This window comes from Vespa mandarinia, chromosome 3 (genome assembly GCF_050613455.1).
Source record: "Vespa mandarinia isolate Hongniang chromosome 3, ASM5061345v1, whole genome shotgun sequence".
NCBI lineage: Eukaryota > Metazoa > Arthropoda > Insecta > Hymenoptera > Vespidae > Vespa > Vespa mandarinia.
The window spans coordinates 5,836,606-5,854,229 of NC_140812.1; the positions used below are offsets into that span (position 1 = coordinate 5,836,606).

The 17,624-nt window shown below is 39.5% G+C and overlaps 1 protein-coding gene across 2 annotated transcripts in view; it reads left to right on the plus strand.

Moving 5' to 3' along the window:
• LOC118446780 (nucleolysin TIAR) overlaps positions 1-17,624 on the plus strand; it is a 383,329-nt gene that overhangs the window by 220,212 nt on the left and 145,493 nt on the right. The window contains exon 1 of one of the 2 annotated variants that reach the window (XM_035877835.2): positions 10,695-12,303. The exons of the other annotated variant lie outside the window; for it this stretch is intronic. Coding sequence (XP_035733728.1) covers positions 12,147-12,303 — 157 coding nt within the window. The 5' untranslated portion in view covers positions 10,695-12,146. Of the gene's footprint in view, positions 1-10,694; positions 12,304-17,624 lie in introns of those variants that run through there. 2 annotated transcript variants of the gene reach the window in all.

The following is a 17,624-nucleotide window of genomic DNA, read 5'->3' on the forward strand; positions in this document are numbered from 1 at the left end:
AATAGTACGAACCATCTGTCACGGAGAAAACGAGATATCTTTGTAGTATTTCCAAGGTAGGAAAAGAAAATGTCGTGCTTAAACTTAAAGAAAAAGACAGAAACAGAAAGAGAGACAGAGAGAGAGAGAGAGAGAGAGAGAGAGACAGAGAGAGAGATAGAGAGAGAGAGAGAGAGAGAGAGAGAGAGAAGGAAATAGAGAAAGAGAAATAAAGAGAGAAAAGAGGTAATGAAAGAAAAGTGTAGGACTTTAATTAGGTTCGCTCGAGCCAGGAACAAGCCCAGGGTTGACAAACTACCCTCAACGACCGGCGTCCTTCCGCGTCTCTCTTCCGTTAACTTAAGGTGGAACGGTGTTTTCTGAGGACGGTCTTGGCACAGGGTGTAGCGTCAGCGGACCCCCCCATCATCTCCTAATAAGACCCCAGCTTCTCTCTTATTTAGCTGGACCTTTTTTAGGGTAGAAAAGGCAGTAAATTGCGTAACGCTACCTCGAAATTGCTCGTTCCTTCGCTTTGTCTCTCTGTCCTCCTTTGCCCGTGAGCAAAACCAGAGACGGGAGGAAAGTACGATTTCCACTGGCGGACACTATGATACGAGAGAGCATAGCGCAAACTTGGAATAAGAAATGCTTGAGAGATCTCTCTGCTCTGAATTACCCGGCCATCGCTAGCTAATATTTTCACCTCTCTCTCTCTCTCTCTCCCTCTCTCTCTCTCTCTCTCTCTTTCTCTCTTTCTCTCTATCTCTGTCTATATCTCTGTCTCTGTCTCTGTCTCTGTCTCTTCTTCTTCTTCTTCTTCTTCTTCATCTGTATCCCTCTTTCTTCTCTCTACAATTTTCTGGATTAGCATCGATATTAAAGTTTATTATTATGCGACAAAATCCAGCCAGTATATACAGGAATATTCTTGTTGGATAAGGAACAACGTTTTCTTAGATTCACCATGAGGCAAGAGTCAGTCATGTCAAACATTTCCGAGCGAATATATGTACCTATATCACGTAGACGGACTACGCGTTAGATGGAGTAACTTACACGAAACTTTGCACTCTACTTGATTGTTATTACCGCGTTAAGTGTTGCCTGTATAAGACTCGTGTGATCTGGAATTATCGTTAAAGGGAAACATTATCTAACCCATTAAAATTTGTTAGAGAGCTTAACTGACCGAGGGAATATTAAAAAAGACATGATAGATGGAATAGTAGAAAAAGTTCTTATGGAAAAATTTTTCGTTGTTATTGAAAACACTTGCGCGCTTTTTCATATATTACGAATATCTAACAAACTTGGCATATTTTCCACGATTCGTCAAGAAATCTTAGTTAGGAATTATAAGTTTTTCTAATATTAGGAAAATAGTTTGGAATTCAGCCTTCTTTATTCTCATTGAAATGTGATAGTAGAAATAATGCCATAGATAAATAAAGAGATAACTTAGGAAGAGCGGAAACAGCGGCGGTAGCGATAAGAAAAACTAAAAATATAAGCGAGTGGAGAAAAAAACTTAGTCTCTGAAATGGTGAACAGCGCCAAGGTGGAAAAGCCTCTGGCGATTAATAACATTTATGATGAAAGAAACTCGTCAACGTTTTAAGAGAAAATGAATTTCTATTACGTACATACTTGGTATCCTTCTTTCTGCTTCTCTTACCTTCGACTCACTTTTTTTTCTTCTTTCTTCTTCACTTCTTTCTTTTTCTTTTTTCTTTTCTCGTTGTAGACTCGTCGTAGAACGTGAAATGCAAGACGGATCATTATCCTCTCTGTTTACCTTGTAAGATCAATTTTCAGACTTTCAAAATGGATACTACATTGTTTTAATAAGAACGATAATAGGTACTTAGCAGAACGCTGAAGTAGTTCGTATAAAGGACAAGTCCGACACAATCGAATTGCGTCATCGTGTATCTGTAACTAATGAGATAATAGAATCTGATTAATAATACTCAAGAGTAATATAGAGCTCTTAATCGAACATAATTAGATTCCAGAAGGACTCGTCCCAATTTGCGACGTTATAGAGAAGGCCTATCGAGATAAACATATATGAAAGTGGACATTAATCGGTCTTTTTCATCGATGCTAATCTATTTTGAAATGGATGGCCAATTTTTATCTCTTCATTATTATCTTTTGACCTGTTATCGTAACTGGTGTTCTGTTACACGTCAATTAATATAGATCGCCTTGGGACGTAATGTATTAGCATAATAATTTATGGTTAAAAGGACCCTATCTACGATATTTGTACTGCATTATTAATAATTATTTTATGCTCATATAAATGCAAGCATAATGTTTACATCATAACAAATGCACAGGAATAATTAAAAAAGAAATTGAAGCGATCAATCGATCGAGAGATCTTGCTTTCTTCGATAAAATCATAGCTCACCGAGTAGATCATAGTCGATCTGTAAGAAAACATAGAATAGAAACATCTCTGGTGCATATCCCGAAGCTATTCCGACGTTCTCTCCTTTCTTTCTTTGCTCCCCATTCCCTAAAAGTCCTCGGGCGTTGTTGGAAAATATTTCATGTTCAGTTAATTAGCGTAAGACAAACAGGCGAAAGTTACGGTCTTCGCTTGCGTAGTAAAAGGTGCTCTTTTTCCCTTTCCGTTTACCTTCATTCCGTTTCACTGTCACTGCGAGGTAAATAATAGCGTCCAGACATGTTTTAATTTTTCACTGGCTCGTTCGTCGGCACACGTATGGACGCGGAATAGAAAGAAGATCGTAGCTATTTCGTCTGCCCTCGCCGGTGATGCCACATAGACATAGAACATGTATTCTTTTTTTCTTTTCCCACTTCCCACTGAGAATGGATCGTGACAAAAGAAAAGAAAAGGAAAATAAAGAAAGAAAAAGAATAGAACGAACGACCAAGCAATATGATATTTCACATATCGAAATATGAATTCCGAAAATTTGTCTTGAACAACGATGAAATTTGGTTTGATGGAAAATCGGAGAGGAGAATGTCGAAGAGAGAGATAGAAGGAGATAAAGGTTAACTATATAGATATATATACATATACATATACATACATATATATATATATATCGGAAGAAAAGAGGGCAGGATAGAATACGCTCTTCCTATGAATAAGTTGATAGAGTTCTATCGTCGATGGGTGCGCGGTTACGAATTAGTATATCAGCACCGTTGCCCGATTCGCCGATATCTAGTTGGTCCGCACTATGGTCGGTAAAGCAAACGTAAAGCTGAATTGCCAACCGCACGGACTACGGTAGACCACAGTAGCATAATAACCGAGAGTAATGCATGAATTATTGACTGCTTCCTATCTCGCCAACACCAATACGAGTGCACATAAATGTAGAGATAGAGAGATAGACTTTCGAGAGAAAGGGAGAGAGAAAGACAAGGGTAGAGAGAGAGAAAGGGAGAGAGAAAGAGAGAGAGAGAGAGAGAGAGAAAGAGGTAGAGTGAGAGAGACATCTACGAGGAAAGGATTCTAGCACGCGCGTGTGCACCTATTTCTAGTCAGCCTTTGTATACACCTCTGTATTAAATGCTTTCATATACGTAGATTAGCTGCTGTCTGACTCGCTAGCCTAGCCGTACGTCATACGTGAACGTAGTACGGCTGTGCGTGAAACACGTTAACTCTGTATCACGCACGTTAGTTGAGAACTTATCCTGAATATCGGGAGGGAGGATCCACGTAGGTAAGTTGCTTGTGCTAACGCGTCTTCGATCGTCAAACATTGCCCTATATATACTAAAATGTATTATAGTAACGTGTTCGTCAATATTCATTACTTGTAAGAGATTTAAATCCTACCGAGTTTCATCGTCAATTTTATATTTCACCATTGTACTTATTTAATTTTTCAGAAACGTTTTTTATGTTCTCAGTGATCTCTGTTTTATTGACAATTCAAAAAAAAAAAAAAAAGAATGATTACAATTTTCAGATAATTCATGTTGGAAATATTCCTCTGGAAATATATCGAAAATTTTCTCAACTCGTTGCTTCAACACTCGACATTCGAAGATCGACTCATCTGTCATACGAAAGCAGACTTCAAACGGAGAATAGTATTCTCTTTAGTTCATCGTTTGCTTAATTTACATACTTACTATGATCATTTGTACAAGTCAAAATTCCTTAAGACACAATGAATCGATATTCTAAGAAAGTATTTCCGACATTTATTCCTATCCTTATAATCTGTTCTTTTTGTACTGATAATTACTTGATAAAGGAAGTAATATCTAAAGGAAGTAATAGAACTTTCGTATAAGGATATAAGGATTAAAGGGAGATCGAAAGTGTCTTGCTTCATATACCGTGACAATTATCTAATGATGCTAGAGCTTAGCACCATGCAAACGTATTTCCACCTTAGAGGATAAGTAAAAGACAAGATGGAAGTTATTCAGGCGGGAAGGTACAGAGAGAGAGAGAGAGAGAGAGAGAGAGAGAGAGAGAGAGAGAGAGTGAAAGAGAGAGAGAGAGAGAGAGAGAGAGAGAGAAAGAGAGAGGAGGCTTACGTCGTAACTTTTGGAGAAAAGACGTGGTGTGGTTTGAGAAAATACCAAAGATAGAGATAGATAAGGAGATGGATAGATGAATAGAGAGATAAGGTTAGACAGAGATAAAGAGATATAGAATAGAAGGAGTAGAAAAAGGAAGAAAGATCAAGAAGAAGAAAGATGGGAAGAGAAACGAGAGAGTTCAACCTCTTAATTAGCTGCAATTACCGCAACATAGCAATGTCGAGTGAATCGCCTGAGGCTCATCCTTTGTCCTCCCATCTTCCATCGGTGTTAAACTCGCTCGTTCCTTCTCCCTCTCCCTCTCTCTCTCTTTCTCTCTTTCTCCCTCTCTCTCTCTCTCTCTCTCTATCTATCTTTCACTCTCTTCCTCTTTCTCTTTCACTCTATTCCCCCCCCTCTCTCTCTTTCCCCCCTTTCTTACTTTCTCCTTCTCTCTCTCTTTCTCTACCTTTTGCCCCTCTGAGATCTTTTCCTGTGGTTGCCCCCTCTGGCGAGCTTCATCTCCGGGTGTTGCGAAAGAGCCAATTTACGATGAGATTCAAACTAATATGCGGAAAATAAAAATCAACCGGGCGATGCGACTCGATCTTTCTTCATCTTATCCCTATATTTTTTTTTGTCTTTCCTCTTTTCATTTATTTATATTTGCTAACGTATAATCATGATGAAATAATGTAGAAAGGGCATATGATATAAAAAAGTCATTCGAGAAATAGGTACGCAAAACTTTTCATTCGTTTCGATTTCAAAAGTAGAATAATGAAGAATCTTGTCAGTTCTAATGATGTATTCCGTAACAAGCAAAAACTTTGACAGGTAATCGTTTTTTTCCTCCTCGAATAGTCGGCTCTCTCTCTCTCTCTCTCTCTCTCTCTCTCTCTCTCTTTCTTACTCTCTCTTTCTCTCTCTCTTTTTTTCTCTCTCTCTCTCTCTCTCTCCCTCTCTCTCTCTCCCTCTCTTGTAATTCATTTATACGATTCACGATGTTTTTCAAATGAAAAAAAACGCACGTAAACGTGAATGAAAAGAAAGAAAGAGCTTGGGAAATGTTCTCTTACCTATTTCATCAGACTTTTCGCCTGCGGTCGAACAAACATCTAACGATGAATGCGCACGGATGAGGAAGATAACGAGGAAGCTTGTCCGATACAAAAGGAAAGAACTTATTTCGGTGTTTCGTTAGTTACCGATATTTTCTAATAGCATAATAAAGACGGGCCGAACAACGTCGGCAATAAGAAAAAAATCATAACGTATTTTGTTCTCCTATTGAATTATAGTTCAATGAAAAATAACGTAAGAAAGATAGAGATAGAAGTAATGTATAGAAAAATAAACGTACATGTATTAACTATAATGAACGCTTTATATCCTGTTAATTGGATTATCGAGATAATTCCTAACAATACCGGAGATCGATCGATCGTAACAAAGGAAATTGATAAAACACACTTTTTCATAATCATCGAAAGGATCTCTCATCTGTAACGAAATCTACTTTTTATTTGCTCTATATCTTTCAAAGATTCTACACCTTGAACCGTGGTTTATTGTACCATGAGAATGAACGATTAATCGATCAGATCGGAGTGTCGTTTATTTTTATATAAATTTACTTTACTGTTTGCAATTTAATGAGCGTGCATTCAAGGAAAGAGTCAATTGAAGAGAAAAATCATCTGCATATATTAATTATTGACGTACATAAAATATATCGACATTTGACTTATTTATGAATAAACTACGGCAAAAAGTCGTAGATAGGATTTTCCAATCGACGCGATAGATCTCTCGAGACAGGTGGATCGTTTCTTGGCTATTCTATGCCAATGGCTCATAGATTCCCTGTGGTCGGGTACACGTCACTACATACACGTTCCCCATGTCAGTTTATCCTGACTGCTACCTTCCAACCGACGACTCCCTTCTATATCCACCCTCACAAACGGAATTATTTATGAGCTTGAACATGAGCCAAAGCTCGTCCGTAAGACACTAAGACGTTTCTTGATGCTACTTGCATTCTCTCAGTATCTAGATCAAAAATAGCCTCAATGTTAGCGCTCTCTTTCTATATATGTATATATATATATATATATATATATATTTATATATATATATATATTTATATATATATATATATATATTTATATATATATACATATATATATATATATATTTGAATTCGACCCTAATCGCTTCTCCATCATTGGAGAATCCTTCATTTGGATTTTGATTAAATAATGAAACGAAAAAAAAGGAATAGATCGAAAGAAAAAACTTGAATAGATTTTTCTCTTACAATATTACAGAATACAAGTTTTTGCGATACTCTTTCGTTAAAAAAAAAAAAAAAGAAAAAAGAAATTAAACTAGATTAAACTATTGAGAGAGACATGTAATTTTATTTAATTTTTAAATGGACCATCCTGAGATAGAAATTCGACTATCGCACAAAGTTCGTTTTACAGTTTGTATCATTGTGCACTTCATGGAAAATTGATAACTGTACGTATGTACGTAAAACGCAAAAGAAATGTGCCATGCGTATATCAAATCTATTTTAATTTGTTCATCGGCGATAAAGCCAATTTTTGTTTTATAAAAAATATCAATAACTAAAGATAAAAAAGTAAGTAATCCTTCTCCTTTATACCGTTATTTTATCGTAATTAAAATATTCGAACTAAATAAAAAAAGGTTCCGATTTCCTTTCGACCGGGATACTTCGCTTAGCTTTAAAATAGAAATCTTTTAGAATGGGAAAAGCCAAAGATGGAGGATAAGGAAAGAAAAGTCCGATTCGTAGTTATCTTCATCGAATACTAATCAAACTCGATGTACGATCAGTATGCTTCTCGGGTTCGTTCAATCAAGAAACGTTCGATAAAAAGGCAGAATACATCATTGGTAGTGGCTCGCGCTAATAGGTCACTGCGGTTCTCTCAGCCTAACTGGAGAGAAATAAAAGTAGCGCAAGTTCCTCGTCGAGCTCCTCTCCTGGCCGTGCATCAATGTTACCGAAAGGAGGAAGAAATCCTTTCGGTATTCGGTCAAAGGGGTAGCATCGCAATCACTCTAGTTCGATTTACTACCAGCGAGGGGCGCCACTTAATGGATCAGTAGATACGGTCTGCGTCAGGTCAGACCGGGCCGCGTTCCACTTCGGAACGCGTATCTCTTCGTACCACTTCGGCTCGAATCGCTGCGACTCGTTTCTCCCGTTCGTTTCTATATATCTATGTATGTACATACGTACATATGTATGTATGTACGACTCCAAGAAAAATGCTCCTCTGGGAATACCTAAGTCACTAAGGCGAAGCATAGAAAAAACTTTTCTAAATGGACCCAACGATGCGCCTACTCCCGTTCTATTAACTTCTCCCGCTTGGTAAATATACATCGGGGAAATGATAATTAATGTTAACCCGTTACGTTCTTTTCGAATTCCTCCTCATTTCGACTTTCTGTGTTTTAACTCAGAATGATAATGGATAGCGTCAAACGAATGATTTGATTTAACAATCAGCTCGAAATGAGAGACTTTCGAGGCTTCCCTAGATTGTAATTTGCATTGAATAACGTTCGATTAAAATTCGATGGAAATAATAGGGAAAATATCTCGTGTTTTTGTTTCTCTCTCTCTCTCTCTCTTTCTCTCTTCCATAAACATATGCACACATAGTTATAATACCATTCGGGGGAATGAAATCGAACGTAAAACACAAATCGGTAGATATGCTGAGAAAATTTATGCAGTCTGCATTCTTATGCAAGTATCCGGATCAGTCGATCGTTCGCAACGCGTATCTCTCGAAACATGTAGAAATACATCCAACGCATTTATGTGCGATTAATTCCCAGGTACGCTTCCACTTTAACATTTAATTTCTATCAATTTGGAGTCACTGAGCTTATCTCACTCCCTCTATCTATCTGCTCTCTCTCTCTCTCTTTCTCTCTCTCTCTCTCTTTCTCTCTCTCTCTCTCTCTCTCTCTCTCTCTTTCTCTCAATCCCTCGTATAACATTTTACAGGAATGTGGTCACCAAACCGCGTGGTATACTTGTGTTTCAACGGACGACAACATTTGGAATGGTAACCCACGATAATATAATTAAATTCCACGAGTATCGTGTTGATTAAAGTACGACTTCGTATGTGTAACAAAAGCAATCGTACGATATAGAACAGAACGAGCTAGCTGTAAAAATCGATACACTTCCTTCGGTGAAAAACTATTCTCGACATAAGAGGCGATCGGTATTCGACAAGAGTACGATCTCCCGCTCCTTTCTCTACTACAACATTGGATTCGACAGGCATATCCTATTTCTCTTGTAGAGAAAAGAAAAAGTACACTTCCTCTCCTCCGTCATTGTTCTCTACGGAGAGATAGAATTTTTTTCCAAAGCTTTTAGCCACCCTAATAGATCACCATGCGGCTAGAAAAACCTCGTCCGTTATAAACGTAACCACTGTTTTATTATTAACGTCGCCAGGCTTTTTTTATTTTTTTATTTTGCATTCGTTTTATCTCTTTTTCTCTTTTTCTTTGCTTGCTTTCATTCTCAAGCTTTATAAAAATAAAATGTGTCATTCTTCTACATAGCCAGCTATAGTCCGACACACGATCGATGTACAAAGTAAGACCGCGAATTGCTTTAGAGTTGATGCATGCGTCCAACGGTGAAACGTCGCTAACGTCGGCATAATAACGTTATCAAAATTATGAAATAGATGAAGGTATGATAATGGAGAGTAAATAGATTGGTCATTTTTATATAGCTCAGACATTGCAATGTATCTATTTTTTCTTTCTCTTTCCTCTTTCCTTTTCTCGCTCTCCCTCTCTCTTTTTCTCTCTTCCTATCTTTCTCTTTCCCTCTTTTAAAAAAATTTTTCATATAACGTTCAATCAAGGAGTATTCTCTGCTTAACAAAGGGCTATTACAATAATGACCGCACTTTTATTTTAAATAAACTCGACAAAAGTCAAGCGATCGTATTCCCGTCCGCGCAAGTCATTCCAGTCGTGGAAATAAATCCGTGAGATTATAAAAATACAAGATAAATAACCCCTTATTAACCGTGCAACGGGCATAAAATAAGAACCTCTTTGTCATTCACCGCGTCAAAGTATGCAGACCCGTAAATAATCGACCTACTCAGCGAACGCCTTTAACGAGGCTTAATGCTCGGATTCGTACAATGTTCGCCTAGTGTCTTTTTCTTAAATGTTCAACGTAGCGAACGTAAAAGCTTAACTCGCTTAAAACATCTTATTCACGTATTTTAAATTGCGATCAGCAAAAATCCAAAAAATTATTAAATAAAAATAACGAAAGTCGTTTCGTACATAGCACGGATAAACGAAAAGATAGGCTTTTTGAGAAACGGAGAAGAAAAAAATTGAGGTAAGGGGAGACCTCGTGAAGACGCGGAAAGCCTAAAGAGTGTAAGGCTAGCTTGAAAAGCTCGTAACCTATCGCGCGTGGCGCATTGTATCGTTCGGATATTGCTTCCATTTTTCATACGACACGTGTTCGAATAGAAGTAATCGTAGGCGATGTGGGCGGTCGGCCACAGACCCTCTCCCCCTTCTGCTCGATAGTAAGGATCGTCGAAGCGTAATCGATGTTTAAAAAAGGTTCGCTGAAAGGAAATACGATCTTTTTGTAAAAGGGTAGGAAAAAAAAATAAGAGAGATTTAGAGAAGGAGACAAAATAATGAAAATATTTTTATTTGAAATCATTACTAATTTTTCAGTAACAATTATGTCAGCCAGAAAGACAGAAAGAGAGAGAAAGAGAGAGAAGTAGAGAGAGAGATGAAGATAAATTTAATGTTATAATAAAAAAAAAAAATATGACAATTATAAAAGTGTAAAAAAAAGATATTAAAGTAAATACAATAATGTATAAAGTTTATATGTGTCAGAAAGAGAGAGAGAGAGAGAGAGATGGAGCGTAGGTGCCGCGACGACGGTGGGCGAGCGACTGGCGGTTCGCGTCTTAGCTCGTGCGATTCCGCGGACGCTCGGGAACGCCGGCGCCTCTGGGCGTCGCGACGGCGGGCGTCCAGGGCTGGCAGGCTGGCAAGCAGGCAAAGGCAGGCGTCCCTTCGCGCTCTCCCCGCCAGACGAGTTCCGACTCTACGCTCGGCCGGACGTGACGTAACGCGCAGCGTGGAGAGCGTTGAGAACGCCGCCGCCGTTGTCCTCCTCGTCCTCGCTCTCTCTGTCGTCCTCCACGTAGTTCGTCACCGTCGTTTTCCTTCTCCTCGTCTCGGAAATTGTCGTCATTCTCCTTCGCGCGAATATAGCCTTCTTCGTTCATCGTTTATCCGTCTCTTTATCTTGGTCTTCGTTTTCGTCAACGCTTTTTTTTTACATTTTTCTTTATCTCTTTACCTCAGTCCAACGAAGAAAATTTTAAACAAACGAACCGGTCCATCTTCTCATTTTTATCAGCGTCAATTTTTCGTACTGGTGTTTGTTTTACTTTCATGAGTGTTCCTATTCTACGAGAAAGAAAGGAGCAAAGGAAAGTATAACGAAATAAAGAAGAGGACAGAGGAGGAAGAAGAAAAAGGATAAAGGAGAAAAGAAGAGTGTCGGATATATCGTGAGAATAATTTTTGGTGACACGCGCGCGCCTTCGAGGCGCGTAGTAACCGCGTGCGCTAACGTAAACCTTGACGTTTCGCGAATGAGAAGAGTGACGTGAGAGAAAAATAAAAGAAGAAGAAAGAAGAGGAAGTGTTCTCGTTTCTGAAGAAATCCTATTCACTATGTTATTATCTTGAATTCTGGATCACGTGCGAGCGATCGAAGAAAAGAAGAGAACGTAAGAGAGGGAGAGAGGGATAGAGAGAAAGAGAGAGAGAAAGAGAGAGAGAGAGAGAGAGAGAAAGGGAAAAACAGAGAGACAGAGAAATAAACTTTGATGCGTGACATTTCTCTTCGTGTTTATTCGAGCGATTCGAGGCGGAGATATCTCGAAAGAGACGACATCTCGAAGAAAGGAAGAAATCGCGAGAATAGCCGGCGCGGCGTCGTCACCAAACGCAAATGTCAAAAGCTGGCGGAATCGAGGAGAACGACGGTGCTACGAAAACGAGCAAAGTAATGTCCCGAGGAAGTGGCTCGATCATCGCGATTCGCTTCGAGTCGCGATAAAACAAACGGTGACGCGGAAAAGGGGGGATAATATGCAGTGGTGAATAGTCGTTTATCGTGTACGACGAAACGCCGTAAAACAACGTGTCGTTTAGCTCAAAAACAGGAAACAAACGAGAAGGATCCTCGGAAAACGTGTTATGGTGTTCATTGTAGGACAGCGACACTAGTTTGATCGAGATATTAGAAGAAAGATCAAGGAGAAAGAGATAAAGAAGTCTCTTTATCGTTAAAAAAAAAACAATAACGAATAAAAATAAACGAAAAAAATAAAGAAATAAGAAATAACTTTTAAAAAAATAAGAAGATTCATTTCTTCGTTTTTCGATCTCCTAAGATCGAAGAAGCATCTCTGTGTCGGTGTCACGTGACGCTCGATCGTCAAGGATCATTGCGACGAGAGAGGCGCGACGCACCGATCACGAAGATGCTCACCATGTCGACCTTGATGATGCCCACCACGATGACGACCATGACGAATCCAGGACCGATACCGGCGCACAGCGTGCCGCAGAAGATAGAACCGCCTAAGTTGACAGCCGCAGCCACTCTCGCTCACACGACCACAGCTGCCAACAAATCAGGTGCCCATTTTTTTATTTCTCTATTCCGTCGCGCTTTTTCTAATGACTTTTTTCTCTCTTTCTTCTATAATTCGTTTCATGCTTTTTACAAAATTTCACGAATTTTCTCTCTCTCTCTCTCTCTCTTTCTCTCTCTCTCTTTGTGCAATATTTTGAATTTTGTTCTCATAGAATGAACGTGCTTTCAGAATCTCTGTCTCTGTCTGTCTCTTTCTCTCTCTCTCTCTCTCTCTCTTTCGTAATTATTTCGCTAATACTTCGACCGTATCCATTTATGTATTATACGTAAATACATAGGTACGTTCTTTCGAACATTATTCTAACCGATTAGTACGTAAATGATTTTACTTGAAATATCGTGCTCGTCATTATTTCAAAGCTCAGGGAGCTCTCCTCTTTGTCAACGCGAGCTCTCCTCTTAACGGCAGATCACGTTAATGAGATTTAATGCTTCCGCGCACGCGCAAACGAACGCGGGACGATCGTTCGTAAAAGGAAATAATTGATAAAGTCGTTAAAAGCTACACGATACGATCCTTTATCCGGGAAACGATACGATCGAAGTTTACATCGAGCTCGGAACAATTGCGGAGGTCTGACATCGAGAGGAAAAGAGGAAAACGTAGAAGGAGGGAAAAAAGGAGAGAGAAAGAGACAACGACGACGACAACGACGATACGAAGAGGATGAGGAGGAGGATGGTTTTATTCGAGGATAAATTCCACCTCTCGTAAATGTCCTCATCGCTCCGAATACGTTCGATCTCTTTTTCCTTCGCGAGTGTCGCACCAAAAATCGTCGACTTTAGCGATTTTTATTCCTTTTTATTTCATACATACTATTCCGATACTTTTACCCACGAAACTACCGCAATTCTGTGTTCCAATTTCAGCGGTCATAAAAGAAATGCTAACTTCTTGTGGGATACGAGAGACTGAAACGAAGGGAGGAAAAAAGAATGGAAAGAGAAAGAGAGAGAGAGAGAGAGAGAGAGAGAGGGAAAAAAGAGTATGGTGAGGATGTAGAAACGTAGCAAGGCCGGCTGATCTGTATGTGACCCACGTAGAAATTCGAATGGACCCTGTGTCCTCTCTCTTTTTCTTTCTCTTTCTCTCTCTCTCTCTCTCTCTCTCTCTCTTTCTTTCTCTGTCTTCCATCTGCTCTTTCTAAGATTCATACGAAAATATTGACGTCGTACCTAAAGAAATTAATTATTCCACGTGCATGCTCCTTTCACCGTCGATTAGCGGGTAATGGTACTTCTTGCTTCGTGCTAAATTACGAATTAAAAAGTCTCGTCAAAAAGATCGCCTTCTATTCTCCATCCATCCTTGAAAAACGGGAGTGAGATAGGAAAGGGAAATAAAAAAAAAAAGAAAGAAAGAAAGAAAGAAAGAAAGAAAGACGAAAAAAAAACGAGAATTCTACCATCTCGACTACATCTTCTCGCACGTAGAAATAGACCTTGGCGTCGATCTCGAGAACTCGAAGAGAAAAGAACATGGACGTGGATCAAGAAGAAAAGAAAAGAAAGAGTAGAGAAGAAAAATAAAAGAAGAAGAAACGGTAAGGCGGTGCCTCAGCGATGGAAGAAACTGGAGGAAAAAAAAAAGTTATAATCATAGACATGAGGAAAAGACATCGTTAATGGTAGAAACAAGGTTGGCAAAGATCCAGGGTGATTTTTAGTCGCACTAAGCGCCACTCTCATCGCTGCTTTCTCGCACCACCAAAAGAAAGCCTTTCCTACCCTTTCCTTTTCTCTCTCTCTCTCTCCCTCTCTCTCTCTCTCTCTCTCTTTCTCTCTCTCTTTCTCTCGTTTTTTTCCTTCGAATCGAACCATGATAGAAAACTTAAGTCAAAATAGAAGGAAAGAGAGAGAGAGAGAGAGAGACAAAAATAGAAATTGTCGTACACAGCGAATCGTATATCGTGTTGTCACCAAGATAAGTGGATTCCATCGAGTTCTCGAACATAACTACATATGTATATCCAATAATAACCCTTCCATAATAAGAGAAGTTTAATAATGTTTAATATCTCATAAGTAAAAGTCAATAACTAAATGAGATAGGAGAATACAAGAGATATTAGTATGAATGCACAAGGCATTACCATTATTGCATCTCTCTAAGATCACGCTGGAATATCGCTTTTATCCACGTACATATGTGCGATCTATAAGACGGAGAACGAATACATAGAGAACGAATAAGTAAGAGAGATAGAAATAGATAGATAGATAAACAGATAGAGAGAAAGGGAAAGAGAGAGAGAGAGAGCCACTGCCAATAGGGCAATCCCTGGCCGCGCACACTTAGCACGTACTAACTATAGTTACCGTTACATCGCGGGGTCTACGTGTCGTGGGAGCGTAACAAGGGCGCAAGTCCCGGCACCGTGCCACTTTGCCACGTATACTACCTGCGTGGTATGCACGTTAGCCTACGTGGGCGAGAGTGGATGCATGGAATTTATCGAAGACCACCGCCGGCCGTCACGGCATTTGCCCTAACTCTCCCCTCCCCTCCCCTCCTAGCACTCCTTACCACCACCATCCACCCTCACGATTACTACTATCTATCCGGGGATCAATTCGACTAATTGCTTACGGATAAAAGCACTCGCACGTCTTACAGAATCGAAGGATTTCTTTCCCCTCTGGCTTTATTTCTTATTTTCTCTTTTCTTAATCGTCTGGCAAAAATATACATAGGCACAAACAGTATCTTTGTCGTTCATCCATCGTTGTCGTTCTCGTTTTCTTCTCAGTCTCGGAGCTTTCCCAGCGTTGTTTCGATAAAAAGAGGGTATGTAGAAAAAGATAGAGAGAGAGAGAGAGAGAGAGAGAGAGAGAGAGAGAGAGATAAATAGGTTTTTCTCAAGGAAACGTTATCTCCGAATTAAGAGGAGTGTCCTATCCGGCTGGGATATCGTGTCTTGAGTGTTTCGTAGTGGTGCGCAAGAAAATTGTCCCATCGACGAATAGAAAGGGACGAGTGGTCCAAAGTAAAAAGTCAATTTTCGGATAGATTGCCATTGGCCTAGGATACTTGAATAAACTAGGTCAACGAATTCCGAAGTCAAAAGAAAATAGAAACGCAAATAGTGACTATGTAGAAAGAGAGGGAAGATTTTTAGTATAAATTATTATTATTAGGCTTTCAAGTAAATCGGAAATTCTTAGATAAAATAGAAAAAAAAAGATTTTAAAAATCTCGAAGTATCAACACGTTCCATCGAATCTTTGATCTTTCGACGGAATGGAAAGAAAGTTTCTTCTGCATAACTCGAATGGACAAAGTTAAACGAGTGTAACGAATTGAATGTGAGAGGTAGCAATCTTAAGATTCTCAACTTTTTCTTTTTCGAACTTGTAACAGGTTCTCTCGCTCTCTTTTTCTCTCTCTCTCTCTCTCTCTCTCTCTCTCTCTCTTTCTCTCTCCCTCTCACCTTTCCTCTCACTCTCTCGTACACATACATACACACATATTCATCCATATAGAAGTCCAATTGATTTTTCCAAACCCTCTCGTAGAGAATGCAAACCCCCCGTTGCCACATTCTCTCCTTCTCATCCATGGATCCCCCTAGTATATAGATCCGACGCAGCTAAAGGGTAAGTGCTCGTAAAGTTGTTTGTCTGCTCGATATACTGTAATAGCGAGGAGGCCGCCATTAGCGGGCGAAATTCGTTTAAACGCAATTCGAGAACATCGTAATCCGCAAATTGAATCGAGAGAGGGAACTCTAGCCTTTTTAACGTCGTCTACCAGCGTCAGCGTATGCAAACTTACGGGAGGAGGATCGAGTAGAGGATGAGAGGAGAAAGAGAGGTGAGGGAGATCGGCCCTCCGGCGTTAACATTTTTCGTTGTTACTCCTTAATGCCGTTGTCTCCTTTTTCTCCGTTAATATCCAATACAAGCAGAAACGCATTAAACAAGAGTATAGAATAGAGACACATTAAAGAAGTGCTACGAAACATCGAAGGGGAATAATATTTTGAGCTTTTATCGGATTCTCCTTTTTTGATAAATCAAATTCGAATTTACGAACCGAGTGCGCTCACCTATTCCATTTTGTCTCCTCTTTCGTCATTGTAAAACATTATCGTCACATGTTAACATCGTTCCTTTGAAATGCGAGATACGTGTACAATATTTCATTTGATGGACGAGAAGTACATATATATAGATATTTTTTTCCCCTCCCCCTTTAAGTATAATACTCGAAATCATTTATCTCTCATTTCCAAGCAAATCCGAAGGGGGACGCACAAATGGAAACATATTTTCCCCGATTATGATAAAATGAAAAGAGAGTAAAGATGAAAAGAAGTAGAAGTAGAAAAAGAAGAAGAAAGAAGAGAACGAGAATGGCGCAAGCGATGGATAGCTTTAGCTTCGGTTTCATGACGAGGTTACCGAAGTTTAGTCCACAGATTCAATTTTAGTTGGCGCGCCAGGCCGCGCCACGACCATCGCCAGGCCACTCAATGCCACGTAGGTACCTCAGAGGGATGGTTACTAACCCTCTTTCTATATTCATCCATCCTTCCGCCTTTACCTCTTCCTCCCTCGCTCTTTCCAAATCTCCATTCTCTCTAAAGACCTTCTGCCAACGAAGATTCGAGGCCACTTCATTCAACCATTCGCAACTTTCCACCGTTTTCCACGGATTTCGCCGCTACCGTTTGTTTCATTGTCTCGTCGACCTCGAAATCCATAAGCCCAATGAAACGAAATCGAGCGAGAAATCATGATTCTAAGTCAGAATAATAATAATTTAAATGTTTCAACGAACGATCGATGTATCGATCGTCTTGTGTGTATTTTATCGTTTAAACTTGCGTTTAACTTCTTGAAGTTATAGAACATAAAGTTGTATCACGATTACATCGAATAATGGTGAAATAGACGGAGGAATAAAGAAAGAAAGAAAGAAAGAAAAAAAAAAGGAAAGAAAGAAAAACGGAAAATGGTATGAAATCGAAGGAAAATATTATTGATATAAAACAATGTATAGATATAGGAAACTTGACGAAGTACGTAAGCAGGGAAGATAAGTCGTGGGTGGTATGTAGCACGTTGCCGAGCCGTTGGTTCGATGGTGGCCATTGGCCAACCAAGCAGTAAATTCGATCGCCGGACGTCTTCGGGACACAAGGCTAGGATGCTATATCCTACATTTTTTGTTCGCTCGTTCTCCTTACAACTTCCCTTCGTCTACGTCCCCGTTTCCTCGTAAGAACTAGTAAAGGTACGTCATCGATTCTCCTATACGTACGCTCGCAAAACTGATCGAGCTACTACTACTTCT